Raw genomic sequence first — 16,116 nt, 5'->3', positions numbered from 1 at the left:
TTCGAATTTCATTTTAATTGTTTAAGTTGCACTTTTTTTTTTTTTTTTTTTCCCCGAATAACTGTTTTAAAAATTTCTATTTACCTATTCGAACTGCGTAAATAAAGGTGCAGCGTTTATTTCTTTTCAAATAGTTTTCTTTATATATATTTTTCGTCATAGTTATTATTTTAGGTAATTTTTAAATTTTTATACTTTTATTTTAATTGTTTGTGTTGCATTGTCTCTTCAGATAATTGTTTTAAAATTTTCTATTTATTCCTTCGAACTGAGCATTTTAAATATATTTATTAATATCAATTTTCCAGAATTTCATTTTATTTATTTGAACTGCGTTTCTTTCGGAAGAATACTTTGTAACTCAGACTACGATGCGTTTGAAAACTGCATATTATATTAAAAGAGAAAATACAGTAAAGCATAGTTTTAAACGCCTTTCAATGTTCCGTTCAGAAAAGATATATATAAATAAGAGAGATGGATAACCGACATTTTAACTTAGGATGACTTGCATACACTGCTTTAAACAGTTTTATCATTGTGCCCATTGCTTTACACAATTTTATCCTACATTTGGTTTCTTAATATGTTATTCATATTTAAGTCAAATATTTTATTTTTGAAATCGCAAGAATCAAATATCATAAGATTAAAGGATTTTAAATTTAAAAAAATACAAGTACTAAATTTTACTCAAAAAGTTATTTTTTCTTCCTTTTTTCTTCAGGCGTTCTACTTTATTCTTGCTCTTTTTCTTTAGGCATTCTGCAAGTATATTAAAAAGTATCCAACTTTTCGAAATATCTTGGTATTTCTGACAATCATTTTAAATAAAGTTATCGCCTTCCATTTCATAAAGGACCACAAACGGCCGAGCGGTAAAGTCGCTGAACACTGGTAGTTCACTCCGGGGTTCAAATCCCAGTAAACGGGCTGGCTGCATGGGTGTTTTCATGGTTTTCCCCATATGTAACGTGTTTATGAGCCAGTTTCCCTTAGAACGTCCTCCACGAAGGCATCCCTCCCTTTAGGCAGATAGCTCTCATGTGCTTTGCCATAATTAAATAATCCAATCCTTAATTAAATATAATTTATTTGTAACTTCTACTAGAGCTGACGGTAAGAATTGAAATGCAAATGAATAATATCGTGTGCAGTCTTGATTAATATAAAATTAAAAATATTTGCATTCAGTCAGTGTGTTTTTTGAAATATTTGCAATTACTTTATAAGAAGGATTTATTAATAACCGTAATAATTTCTTATTATATTACTGATGATTAGGATTCAGTTCTTGACAATTACATTCTAAATTAGAATTTTAAGGATATAATGGAAATACGCTACGCACAAAAATACATTTTAGGATAAAAAAATGAGTTGAATTTTTGTGTTTAAAACTTCTTAAATTCATTTTATAAACATCGTATCCTCATTGTTAATTGAATCCAGAATGTTGTGTGTCGTTTATATAATTATTCTTACTCTTCCACAGAACCTGCTGATTTATCCAGCCATTAAATAACTGCAGATCATTTCTACATAACCATTGAACTTCCATTAATTCAGTCTCTAGAGGGTTGTATGTTTATATCATAATTTGACTTTTATAAAAATGATTATTCTAAATCTTATGTTTCTATAAAAATATACTGTGCTTTAAAAATATGGATGATAGTATCAGCCACTTCATAAGCAACAGTTTGTTTAGAAATAAATTATGCAGTTAATGTCATAAAATATTTTCATAAAATTCAAACAAAACATCAAATGAAAATTCTCAGTTTTAGACAATTCGATTTTAAAAAAGTTAAAATAAAGTAGCAGACGATAAAACGCCGAAGGTAAAAATTTACTCTTGCAAAAATTTACTCTTACTTTTTTTTAAAAAAAAGGAAGAAAGAAAGAAATTAAAAAAATAGTTAAAAATTTGAATAATATCATCTATAATTTTAAAAAATTAGCTTTTCATATAGTATTAATAAATATTCATTACGCATCATTGAGGGAAAATATTTTATGTAACTAGTTTTCCGCAAAATGTTACTTGAAATTTAAGGTTAAAAATAGCTGTGGTAATTCACTGTAACAAAAATCCATTGACCACATTTGGCGTTATTATCGCTCAAAAAAAAAAAGATGCCAAATTTCAAAACGCGAAAATATGTAAATTCGTGTATATCTTAGAAAATTGTGAATAAAAAAAGTCCAATTTTTTGCACATATGCTTAAAAATACACCTACTTTAAGATGATGGTAAAAATTTTATAGGTTATAATTCAAAATTTTTTCGAAAAATTTATAAAAATTATTTAAAAATTAAAACACAAAAAATGGGTAAATTTTATTTGGAGTGAACCTAAATTTCGAAATGAGAAAGGAAAAATAATAAAAGTTTAATAAAAAGGAGATATTAATAAATATTTACCAAATTCAATTAACATTGAGGAGCTAAAATTTTGAGAGCTAATATTTTAAAAACTACTCGTACGATTTTTACAAAACTTGGTATTATGGCATAATTTGAGTCGTAGAAACGAAATACGTAAAAAAATTGGTATGTTATTTCAGAAAAAGTCCGAATTTGTGTCAAAATACCTATGTTAGAATAGTGCTATATATAAATCTAATATATATCCTAAGTCGCGCTTTCGAGACATTAAGAACGCAATTTGAATTTCGTGAATTGCCCCAGTAGAACGGGAGATATAGCACTGTTCCATTTTTTTGAGCAATATGAAATTTTGTGAAATTTGTATTCAATTTGGAACCATTTATATAAAGTTAATTAGAGATTTGTTTTAATTTTGTTATTAATTAGTTAATTATTTTTCAGGTCTCATGCTTTGTGGAAATGAAACAATGATGTTATCAAAGCATAAATATGTATGCGAGCTCTGTTCGCATACTACATCAGTTACAAGCCATTATTAGAGACACTTACATGTACACTGCTCAAAAAAAAAAATGGGACAGTCCTATATCTCCCGATCTACTGGGCCGATTGACAAAATTCAAATTGCGTTCTTCATGTCTCGAAAGCGCGACTTAGGATATATATTAGATTTATATATAGCACTATTCTAACATAGGTATTTTGACACAAAATCGGACTTTTTCTGAAATAACATACCAATTTTTTTACATATTTCGATTCTACGACTCAAATTACGCCTAAATATGAAATTTTGTAAAATTTGGAGTGAAATTTACGGAGAAATTCACAAATTTATGTTGGCACTTTTTTGTCAGTTTGCGCCAAGAATACTTCACTTGGCGAACTTCTTAATATATGGCAACCTATGTTTCCTTTCCCGTGAGAGGAAAAAAAGTCACCATCGTTCCTTTTTTCCAAATAATATTCTTTCTATTATATTTTTAATTATAACTTATCATTTTAAGTAATTTTTTCTTTTTCGAATTTCATTTTAATTGTTTAAGTTGCACTTTTTTTTTTTTTCCCGAATAACTGTTTTAAAAATTTCTATTTACCTATTCGAACTGCGTAAATAAAGGTGCAGCGTTTATTTTTTTTCAAATAGTTTTCTTTATATATATTTTTCGTCATAGTTATTATTTTAGGTAATTTTTAAATTTTTATACTTTTATTTTAATTGTTTGTGTTGCATTGTCTCTTCAGATAATTGTTTTAAAATTTTCTATTTATTCCTTCGAACTGAGCATTTTAAATATATTTATTAATATCAATTTTCCAGAATTTCATTTTATTTATTTGAACTGCGTTTCTTTCGGAAGAATACTTTGTAACCCAGACTACGATGCGTTTGAAAACTGCATATTATATTAAAAGAGAAAATACAGTAAAGCACAGTTTTAAACGCCTTTCAATGTTCCGTTCAGAAAAGATATATATAAATAAGAGAGATGGATAACCGACATTTTAACTTAGGATGACTTGCATACACTGCTTTAAACAGTTTTATCATTGTGCCCATTGCTTTACACAATTTTATCCTACATTTGGTTTCTTAATATGTTATTCATATTTTAGTCAAATATTTTATTTTTGAAATCGCAAGAATCAAATATCATAAGCTTGAAAAGTTTTAAATTAAAAAAAAAAATATACAAATACTAAATTTTACGAAAAAAATTTTCTTCTCTTTTTCTTTAAGCATTCTGAAAGTATATTAAAAAGTATCCAACTTTTCGAAACATTTTGGTATTTCTGACAATCATTTTAAATAAAGTTATCGCCTTCCATTTCATAAAGGCCCACAAACGGCCGAGCGGTAAAGTCGCTGAACACTGGTAATTTACTCCGAGGTTCGAACCCCGGTAAACGGGCTGGTTGCATGGGCGTTTTCGTGGATTTTCTCATGTGTACCACGTATGACAGCTTGTTTGCCTTAGAAAGTTCTCCACGAAGTATTTCATCAGAGCCTTTATCAGTCTTTAGAGGCTAAACATTTTGAAGGTATGAGATGAAAGGAAAGACTGGTTTCATCAAAAGGTTTTGGTTTATTTAATTATGACAAAGCACACTACGGCTATCTGCCTAAGGGGAGGGATGCCTTCGTGGAGGACTTTCTAAGGGAAACTGACTCGCATACACGTTACACATGGGGAAAACCACGAAAACGCCCATGCAGCCAGCCCGTTCACGGGATTCGAACCTCGGACCGAACTACCAGTGTTCAGCGACTTTACCGCTCGGCCGCTGTTTCATCAGGAGGGGAAAAAAACATCTTTAGGTGACATCCACATACATCACTGGATAAACTCCTGAATATTCAAATAATTCAACTGAGAAAATCATGGGATTCTCCATTTATGATACCATATGATGTTCTATAACGTAATTTACACAACCATATAGTCTAAAACCAATCGCTCTTCACTTTAATCTGCAATGATATCGTTTTTGTCTTTTCTATTAACACAAGCCCAATTGATGGTGTTTGCTGGTGTACACGTCCAAGTGTTTTCTCTTTGAACACCTAAATTCTTTGAAGTATCCTGAAAGTATATTTGAAAGAGTCCAACTTTTTGAAACATCTTGGTATGTCTGACAGCCAAATTTCCCTGCAAATTTTTGCTTACTTTTCTCCCTAATTTTCTTCTTTCCTTCTACAGTTATTTTCAGTGCTCACACAAGAAAATTAAGATTTTTCGACTGCTAGACTTCCATAAATTTTGCATTCTTGTCAATTTTTTAAAATATCAATTATATGAATTTCGTTTCAGCTAAAGACACCTTTTCATTTTCTAGTCATTTTAACTATAAAGTTTAAAGTGAAGTCCAAAGGATAAATATTTTAATTAAAAGATTTTTGCTAAATGACAAAGAAATAAAACAGTCCAGCAGGGTTTATTCTGTACCACCGAGTAACCCGATTCTTATATCGGCTAAAACAATCTAAATCATATTAAAGATCATGTTTTTTTTATACAATCTATAAGAAAGAAAAATTAGCTTTTCAAGAGAAAAATTAGCTTCTTAAAACATTCTTTCTAAGAGGATTAATATAAAAGATTATATTTATATATATATTTTTAAAGCTGGGACTTGAACCAAACTGTCAATCATTTAAAGCTTTAAAATCTTTAATCTTTTAAAGCTTGTTTACATGGTGGTTATAATTAAAGTTTCAATTTGAAATGGTTATAAAAGGAAAACTACCGGACCAAATGTTATCAAACTTGGGAATCGTGTAAAGGAGGTTATGGGAATTTATTTTCCGCGGAAAAAAAAAGAGTTCAAAAACTCACCACCAGGGGGAAAATGGCGCTGTATATTGTTAAATGAAATAAGACACGAAAACATCTGTTTAAAATGTGTTTAATAGTTTCCGAAACGTGTTAAAGCATGTTCAATGTAGCGTCCAGCATTTTCCGAAAGTAAGTTAAATCCTGTTACTGCATTCTCAACAGCAGCTCTTAGCATATCAGAAGGAATGTTACGGACATGTCAGTGTATCACATTTTTCATTTCTGCCAAATTGTTTAGATTATCACCATAAACAGTGCTTTTGAGATAACCCCATAGCCAAAAGTCACAGAGGATGAGGTCTGGTGGGAAGAGGGGAAGTGTCGGCTTATAAGACGTTCATTCGTGAAATGTTGCCTAAATAACTGTGCGATACATGTGAGGTGGGGCCCAGCCCTGCATAAAAATCCTAGTATCTAAAATGCCACGTTAGTGCAGTCCGTGTATCACGAAACATTTTAACATTGACTCTAAGCGAGGTGCAATCACAGTGATCCAGCTGTCGACTTCTTTTCAGAGAAAAATGGTTCAGTTATGAAACCAGACGGTGTGGAATGACTTCTATGCAATCGAATGCAGTAGGAGAATGCAATGGAACTAGGTAGATAACATGAGGGATTTCTTTGGCACAAATCGATTAAAAATATTTTGAATCTTCATGTTTTAGGGTTGAATTCAGGCTTCAAAAATTACAAATTAGCGATCTGTAAGAAAACGATTTCTAGATTGTACGCACTTGTGCGAGTGATTTGTGATCTCACACTTTCTAATGGCTAATTCGTGGTTTTCACGGTCGAATTTCTCACTTACACGGATGGCGCACTCGACTTTTATCGAATTTAACGCTTTTAAATGGTAATTTGCCTACTTTAAGACTAAAGTTTCTTAAGGGTATACAACATATTAAACCCGTGTAACAGAAGGTTAAGTTAGATTCCGACCATATATCGTTTAACAATATTGCATACAGCGCCATTTCCCCCCTGGTGGTGAGTTTTCAAACTCTCTTTTTTTCGCGGAAAATAAATTCCCATGACATCCTTTACACGGTTACAAAGTTTTTAATATTTGATCCAGTAGCTTTCCTTTTATGACCGTTTCAAAGTGAAACTTTAATTATAACCACCCTGTATATTATTAAATTTTAATTTAAAGCTATGCGTTATATGTATACCATGCGTAAGATTTTCGCTTTTATGGAAAAAATAAAGAATCGAAGTAAATATACTTAGGATATTGGACCAAAACTGAAAAAATTTCCCCTCACTCCGAAAATGAAATATTGAAACTTCGACCTTGAATTTATTGGGTTATCGAAATATTTAATTTGACTTATCTTCTAAGTCCTAGTTCCGACAACAATTCCGTCAAAAATTCCGAATTACTTAAGCTAAAGTAAAAGATTTAGTATATATTCACTGTATGTTAATAAAGTAATCAGAGTGTAATAAAAATAGATTATAGAATGTACGCTGATGCAACTTTTTGTCTGACTGCACAACATATAATGGAAGAGAAGGCTTGTAGAGATTTGTTTTTGACATGCCTCTAAAAGTAGATGTCATACTCCTTTTGTCTCTTCAGTGTCAAAAAACTTTCCTTTGAGAGGCAACTATAGTTTTGGGGAAAGAAAAAAAATCACAAGAAGACAAATTTGAAGAACATGCAGGACGATTGAGTACACATACTTATTTTCGGAACACAAGCGGTTCTCCGACTGGTTATTAAATAATGAAAAGATGCATTGCCATGCAATACAAAGTACTTTTTTTGGGGGGAATACGTTTTCTGACTGAAAACGTAAGATTAAAAGTCATCTGCTTAATTCACAGCCATTTACAAGTCAACTACTCGATCAATTGCAGAATCGTTTTGATCCTGAGCTTGTAAGACAAACCTAATATCACTGGCTTTAAACACTTCTTTAATTTTCCGAGAACGTTCCTTCTTTACCTCATATTCCAAGAATATTAAGTGAATACAATTATTGCAAAAGAAATTGAAAATTCATTTGCACTACGGCTTGGTAGTTTACTAACGAGTTAACAAAACTTAAATTCTCCTTTTTGTGTCTAAGAATACAACAATATTTTAAATATTTACAAATAAAATATTAAATTGGAGATTTAATTGGAGCCTCACCAGTTGCCTAGCATTTGAAGATTGTTAAATACTAAATGTTTGTTGCGAAGTCTAACCCAGGCTTGCATGGTTGGTTTTCGTAGTTTTCTAGGTTCTCTTTACAAAGGTTCTCTATGAAAGCATCTTAATCAAATAGCTCCCATGTTCTTTCTATGTTCAAATAACCAACTAACCTAGTTTAAGCACGATTTCCATACTAGCAAAACCCGAATACTCATTAAAAATCACGTAGCTTGCCAATCGGGAGTAACATGAAAGATACGGCGCCAATAATTGAATTGCTGTTACGGTACTCTGTTTGTAAACTTAGATGGTCTTTCCTTAATTAAATAGCCCACCAGCAGCCGAGCGGTAAAGACGTTGATCATTGGTAGTTCGGTCCGAGGTTCGAATCCCGCGAACGGGCTGGTTGCATGCGTGTTTTCGTGGTTTTCCCGATGTGTAACGTGTATACGAGCCAGTTTCCCTTAGAAAGTCCTCCACGAAAGCATCCCTCCCTTTAGGCAGATAGCCCTCGTGTGCTTTGCCATAATTAAATAATCCAATCCAATCCTTAATTAAATATAACTGACGTTAAGAATTGAAGTGCAAATAAATAAAATCGTGTGCAATCTTGATTAATATAAAATTAAAAATATTTGCATTCAGACAGAAAGTTTTTTGAAATATTTGCAAGTACTTTATAAGAAGGATTTATTAATAACCGTAATAATTACTTATTATATTACTGATGATTAGGATTCAGTTCTTGACAATTACATTCTAAATTAGAATTTTAAGAATTATTAGAATTTTAAATTAGAATAATGAAAATACGCTACGCACAAAAATACATTTTAGGATAAAAAAATGAGTTGATTTTTGTTTTAAAACTTCTTGAATTCATTTAATAAACATCGTATCCTCGTTGTTAATTGAATTCAGAATGTTGGGTGTCGTTTATATAATTAATCTTTCTTGTCCACAGAATCTGCTGACTTATCCAGCGATTAAGTAGCTGCAGATCATTTCTACATAACCATTGAACTTCCATTAATTCAGTCTCTAGAGGGTTGTATGTTTATATCATAACTTGACTTTTATAAAAATGATTATTCTAAATCTTATGTTTCTATAAAAATATACTGTGCTTTAAAAATATGGATGATAGTACCAGCAGCTCTTTCAGCCACTTCAAAAGCATCAGTTTGTTTAGAAATAAATTGTGCAGTTAATGTCATAAAATTCAAATAAACATCAAACAAAAATTCTCAGTTTTGGACAATTCGTTTTAACGAAGTAAAGCAACAGACGATAAAACGCCAAAGGTAAAAATTTACTCTTATTTAAAAAAAAAAAAAAAAAAAAAAAGATAGAGAGAAATAAAAAAAAAATATTAAAAAATTTATTTAAAAAAATAGCTTTTTATATAGTATTAATAAATATTTATTACGCATCATTGAGGGAAAAAATGTCATATAATTAATTCTCCGTAAAATTTTACTTGAAATTTAAGGTTAAAAATAGCTGTGGCAATACAGTGTAACAAAAATCCATAGACCACATTTGGCGTTATTATCGCTCAAAAAAAATAGATGCCAAATTTCAAAACGCGAAAATATGTAAATTTGTGTATATCTTAGAAAATTTTGAATAAAAAAGTCCAATTTTTTGCAGGTATGCTTAAAAATATACCTACTTTAAGATGATGGTAAAAATTTTATGGGTTATGATTCAAAATTTTTTTCGAAAAATTTATAAAAATTATGTAAAAATAGAAATTTAAAAAATAAAACACAAAAAATGGGTAAATTTTATTTGGAATGGACCTAAATTTCAAAATGTGAGAAAAAAATCAATAAAGTTTAATAAAAAAAGAAACATAAATAAATATTTGCCAAATTCAATTAGCATTGAGGAGCTAAAATTTTGAAAGCTAATATTTTAAAAATTATTTGTACGATTTTTACAAAACTTGGTATTCTGGCATAATTTGAGTCGTAGAATCGAAATATGTAAAAAAATTGGTACGTTATTTCAGAAAAAGTCCAATTTTGTGTCAAAATACCTATGTTAGAATAGTGCTATATATAAATCTAATATATATCCTAAGTCGCGCTTTCGAGACATGAAGAACGCAATTTGAATTTCGTGAATCGCCCCAGTAGAACGAGAAATATAGCACTGTTCCTTTTTTTTTTTTTTTTTTTTTTTTTTTTTTTTTGAGCAGTGTACATACTGGAGAGCATCCTTTTGCATGCACTGTGTGCAAAAGGTTTCACCTCAAAGCAAAACTTTAAGTCTCATTTATTAATACATGCTGGACTAAAACCTTATGTATGTGAAATATGTCACCATCCGTTTCATAGCAAATCTGATTTAAAAAGACATTAATTTCGCCGTCATTATTTATGACTGGATTATCTATATATAGTATTTATCTTTGTTAATCTCATTTTCTGTGTAAATTTACAATAAATAGTGCAGATAATTACAGTTTCGTTTCATCACCAGAGGCATATTTTACACAAGTTGAAATGCATAGACCCACTGAACATCAGAGTCTTATAAATAGTGAATATTCAGAAAAAATTTTTCTTTATAGTATATAAAAACACATAATTCAGAAGCATAATCTAAAAAGATATTACCATAATTTTGGGTAGATAAGCCATGGCTTATACATGTTTAAAAGTTGAAAATTTAGGTCTGCAGCTTATCTGAGGAATTTTATTTTTCCTCTCGCTAGTTCGGATCGTAAGGTATGCACAAGCGAAATAATTAAGTTAGAATTCGCTGCAATATTTTAACCTCAGATTGCACTAAGGCAGTGCAATAAGTTAAAACTCGATTAAGGTAGGTGGTGCTCTGTGTAAAGACACCGTTATGCATGCACTTTCTGCTAAACTCCATGGTTTTTGGCATGTTTTCCTATGACTTTTTTAATGGAAACAGCAATGTTTGCTTGCGAAGTGCTGTGTTCAATTTTACTGCCTTGTAGCTTGCTTTTTTGTTTACCTTATCATTCACCCTTTAAAAATATTATTATGGCTTGTACTTGAAGAAAAAGTATGCAGCTGCTTTTAAACTTTCGGCAATGAAGAAAGTGATCAAAATTGGAAATTGAGCTGCTGCTAAAGAATTTAAAGTTGACGAGTGATGCATTCAGCGGTGGAAGTCTGAACAAGAAGAATTAAAGAAAATGCCTAAGAATAAAAGATCTTGTTGAACTGGTGCCATAGCCTGGCCTATTTAGAAAGACAATTTAGAGAAATGGACAGTAGAGCAGAGAGAAATGGGATTATCAGTATCAACAGTTAGAATTCACCTTCAAGCAAAAGTAATTGCTTGACAGATGTGCATTAAAAATTTTTTTGGAGGACCTAACTGGTGTTTCAAGTTCATGAAGTAAAAGAAATTATTTGTCAAGACCAAAATAACAGTTAGACAAAAGCTTCCTGTACACTGGCTTGAAATATATATATATATATATATATATATATCTTTTTTGGAGTACGTATCTAAGAAAATTAAAGAATAAAATTTGAAAATTGGGCAGATAATTAATATGGATAAAGTGCTCTTAACTTTTGACTGTCTGTGAGCAGAACTGTTCATTCAATAGGTGAAAAAACTATTTCAGTGTTAAAAACCGGGAATGAAAAGACTTTTTTTACTTGTGTTTTGTCTTGTGCCGCCTATGGAGAGAAGCTGACCCCTTTAATAATTTTCAAAAGAAAACAATTCTGAAAGGAAACTTCTCTGAAAGAATTTTGCTCCAACGAAAAAGGATGGCTGTGCGAAGAAGTGATGTTGTCTTCTTGGCTGAGAGAAATTTATCGAAAAGGGGAAGTTTTTTTTTCCCCCCCAACCCTAAGGACTTGTCATTCTGGATTCAATGTGAACCCATTTTGTGGAAACAGTAAGATCCAAAGCAAAAATACTTAGCATTGATATCTCAGTGATAAAAGGTAGGCTTACAAAACTTTTATACCCACTGAATCTCACTATCAATAAAATTTTCAAGCATGAACTATGAAAGCAGTGGGAGGAATGGATGCAAAGTGGACTCCATTCCTTCACAAATTCCAGATGAATGAGAAAAGCTTTGTATGAGGAGGTGGCCTTATGAGTCAATAGACATGGCAATCAGCCTGAGCTGATATGATCACATCAACTTTCATTAAATCGGAAATCATCGAAAAAGAAAATGAAGATTGCAACATTGAAAGAAGTGATTTAGAACGATAAAATTAACCTTGATTGTTATTTGTTAAATTTATTTAATTCTGACATTGATGATATTGAAGGTTTTGTATAAATAAATGTAGTTTAATTTTATTCAAAAATTATGTTTATCTAATTTTTGTATACTTCATCATAATATGGTAATTTATGGTGATAAACAAAGTTTACCGAACCCATAAAAATAATATCTATTAGAAATCATCAGAGTTTGTTTTCGGCAAGTTCAAGTTAAGATGTTTCTTCCTTATTTATTTATATATTACTGATTATATTTATGTTGTAAATGCTATCGATGTGGCAGGGAATTACTGAATAAATGAATATTAAGTGCCATGTTTTGGAATGTTTTGCTGCAGCCTATAGGGCAGTGCAGCTTATCTGATGAACATTCATTTTTTTAGTCAATTATCATGCGTGCAGCATATACACCAGGGTGGCTTCTCTACCCAAAATTATTCTATAGTTTGACCGCCTCATCCGCGACCATGAGCACAATCACGCATGCGCCGTTCGGACCGAATTATTCTCAAAATAGGGTGGAAGGGTGGGGACTTTCTTTCCTTCCAGCATAGCTCTTTCTGAAGAAGATAAGACCTTTCACGTCGCAGCAAGTAATACTGCCCCTTTTGGATGAGTCTATGTGTTTTGACAGAATGCCAACCAGGGTTGCGCTTGAGACGGTCGAACTATAGTATAAACCCTCGCTTGTAAAAGTCCATTCATTGCACATCTACTCCATGCAAACACATTTTCCATATCCTTACTGTTGGAGGAAATTCCAAGAGCATCTCTTGAATATAGCTGGCAGACCCATCATTTCATGAATTGACCATATTGTGTTGTTTGTTTTATGACAATTTTCTAGCAATTTTTGTAATATCCTTTTCTAACAATCTTTTTGGATTTTTATATACACCATTTCCATGCACCTGATTTACCTATATATACATTTATATATAAACCAATAATTTATAATTAGAAAACTTTTTATACTATCTCCAAGGAACACAAATTCAATTAAAACCATGAATTATTAAACTAATTTTTTAAATTATCTAGATATATACATAGTTTACTTTTAATTTTGATAAGTATTATCATAATTTTTACAATTTTTATTCATGAAGAATATTTTTTCAGAATATTGTAAAAAGGTTTTTAGAGTTACATTTGCAGAAAACTAAAATATATTGGATAATATTTGTGAATGTTAATTTTCCTACTGTAAAAAATCATTTGTAAATTCCTCATTTATACATCTTACATAATACATTATGTACAGTTTTCGAACAGTTTTAAGAGTCGTCATGTTTCATTTAATCCACATTAAATTCCATTACTTGCATTGATCCTATAATTTTTACCTTAAGAAATTAAGCCATGATTTTGTAAAATTTTTAGAAAAGAATAATTTTTTGAGATATGCATTTGTTCTGATTTGTTGGATTTCGGTTGCTTCCTTTAAACTGAAATATAAAAAAGGTATGAAAATAAGATGTCTGAAGTAGTTCTTAAAATCAAATTTTAAAATAAATTATTTTTCTCTTAAATTTTCACTTGAGCCTCAAACATATAATAAATTAGGTAAATTATAATATAATAAATTAGATGTAGTTAAAAGGTATATTATAAAAACATGCAGTGTCCTACAGTGCACTTTAATAATTTATATTTCTTTATTATTTGGTTCATGGGTAAAGGACTAGTTCTCTGTGATTTTTGTAACATGTGTACTATTGGAGTTTTTTTTTTTTTTTTTTACAGAGTGCACTGAGAATTGGAAAAGAATTATATAGTTACCTGATTTTGCTTAACAGTAATATAAATTAACTTTGCATTGATAATTTTACTTTTTCTAGAATTAAAAGTTAAATTTGTTTTATTGTATGTAATTCATAAAGCTTATTTTAATGTTATTTGTTAACTGTAGCGTCTATTTGCAGGATTTTTGTGCAGTAAAAGAAATAATGAAACTTCACTGTATACCTTGGAATCTCGTAAATATGTATGCCAACATTGTTCTTATTCAACAATAGATGGAAGCAATTATAAAAGACATACTCGTACACATACAGGTGAGCGTCCATTTCCATGCCCAGTATGCCCCAAAAGTTTCACTCGAAAGAAAAATGTTAATCTTCACTTGATGGCTGCTCATGCTGATATTTTAGGTGTACCAAAATTGTAATCTTTGTATTCATGAATTGGATGTAAAAAGTATTACTACCCTGTAGTAATTGTTATTGCTTTAATATATTGTAATAAAAGACAGAAATATTCTACAGCGTTATACTAATTAATAGTAAGAAGTAATATATATATGGCTGATACTTTGTTATATATTGGCATTCAGCAGGATGTTATATATATGATTGTGGAGGTGAATTACAGCTTTAGTACTTTAAAATGGGGAAAATATTCATGCATTAAAAGTGCTGTTTAACCAATAAAATGTCCCCATTTAGAACACATGACATGAAGAATCTAAAGATGTCATCTCAAAAATTGGATTTCATGATTTTAACTGCTATCATTAATATTCCTTGTATACATTATTTATTTTAACAAAATATAAATAAAATGTCACGTTGTTGTGTAAGCCATAATTAGGATATGAAAGTACAGAATTTAATTTGAGCTGAATGTAATGGAATGTGCTATAGCAGATCAGAAGGTCGACTCAGCCAACAAACATAAGTATTAAATATGAACTAAATTAAGCTTAATAAGCTAAATACTGTGATTGATGGTAGGATTCAAATTAATAATAGTTTAGTTGTTTAAAAAGTGGATTGATCATATGTTTTTTATTGTAAGTATTGCACAGAAATTTTAAACCTTTATAGTAAGAAAGTTTTTTTTTTTACTTATTAAGTAAAATTATTGTTGTACTCAGTTGCTTACTTTTCTAAATTTTTGCTGTGTTAGTTGGACTTACTTTTACTAATTTCCTTTCTAGTGAAAATCATTAGTAGATCTGTAACATTATAATTTATGTAATTTTAATTAGGATGTATATAGCTTTTACCATTAATTTTTTTTTTTTTTTTCTCTTCAATTTCTTTAAAGCTTAAGTACAGTGTGGGATATAATTCAGAAAGAAAGGCAAGAATTTCCAAACTATTTTCTGGAAAGTTAGAGATGGTTTGAAAATGATGAGAATTTGTGTTGCTTTTAAAGTAAGATTCAATTCACAAAGTAACTGGAATACATACTTCAAAGATATGCCAATAAAATCGCAATTTTATTGCCGAATCTTTGAGCCTCTTTTGAAATTTTATTTTTACATTAAGAGTGAAATTTAAATGAGACATTTATAGTCTGATTTTCTTTCCATTATTTTAATACATTTTTTAGACGAAAAGTTTGTTTTGCAGAACTTAACCCTTTTTTGTTTTGAATATTGATGTATTTCTACCCATCTATCTATCTGTAAAATATAATTACTGTATAGAGAGCAAAATAAAATGATAATCTTTCTCTGTGGAGGCGTTTATAGGCAGAAGGTAATGGTATTAAAGAAAAATGACTGCAGCACTCATAATATGACACTAACACTATTGTTTTCAGTGCTGTTTATAAGTGAATAAATTCAAAACAGAATGATATATCTTAAACAGGAAAACTATAATGACTATGCTTAAAATAAAAATAAGGAAATATTGCATTATGTGCCATTACCCTAAAATGTTGAGTAATGTATATAGCTCACTGTAGAAGATAATTCTAGTTATTGTTCAAAGCTCTTAATCAATTTATAACTGGTTCAAGTCATTTTATTATTTGCAGCAATTATAAATATATTTTTTTTTTATTATCCTCTTCATAACAATCTTTTGTGGGTGGTTCCAAGTGGGTCTACTTGGAACTGGATGTACACCAAAATTCTCTTCAAACTCCTCATAAATAATGTAGATAGATGTCTTCGGTTACATTGATAAGTTCTTCGCCAGGTAATTCATCATTTCTTACTGTGCTTTCTTCCTCTAAATAACTCAAGTTTCTTTCTTCAACAA

The 16,116-nt window shown here is 30.1% G+C and overlaps 1 protein-coding gene across 1 annotated transcript in view; it reads left to right on the top strand.

The window, feature by feature from the left end:
• The window catches only part of LOC146997316 (uncharacterized), a 49,853-nt gene extending 34,273 nt beyond the window's left edge, over window positions 1-15,580 (top strand). The window contains exon 5 of the mRNA XM_085817329.1: window positions 14,044-15,580. Within this exon, the coding sequence (XP_085673455.1) occupies window positions 14,044-14,136 (93 nt within the window). The 3' untranslated portion in view covers window positions 14,137-15,580. The remainder of the gene's footprint in view (window positions 1-14,043) is intronic.
• Window positions 15,581-16,116: the final 536 nt, after the last annotated feature.

This window comes from Stegodyphus dumicola, chromosome 5 (genome assembly GCF_044657685.1).
Source record: "Stegodyphus dumicola isolate Sdum_Otavi_A_Nest chromosome 5, ASM4465768v1".
NCBI lineage: Eukaryota > Metazoa > Arthropoda > Arachnida > Araneae > Eresidae > Stegodyphus > Stegodyphus dumicola.
Note: the sequence above shows the minus strand (reverse complement) of the source record. Positions and strands in the feature narration are given on the sequence as shown.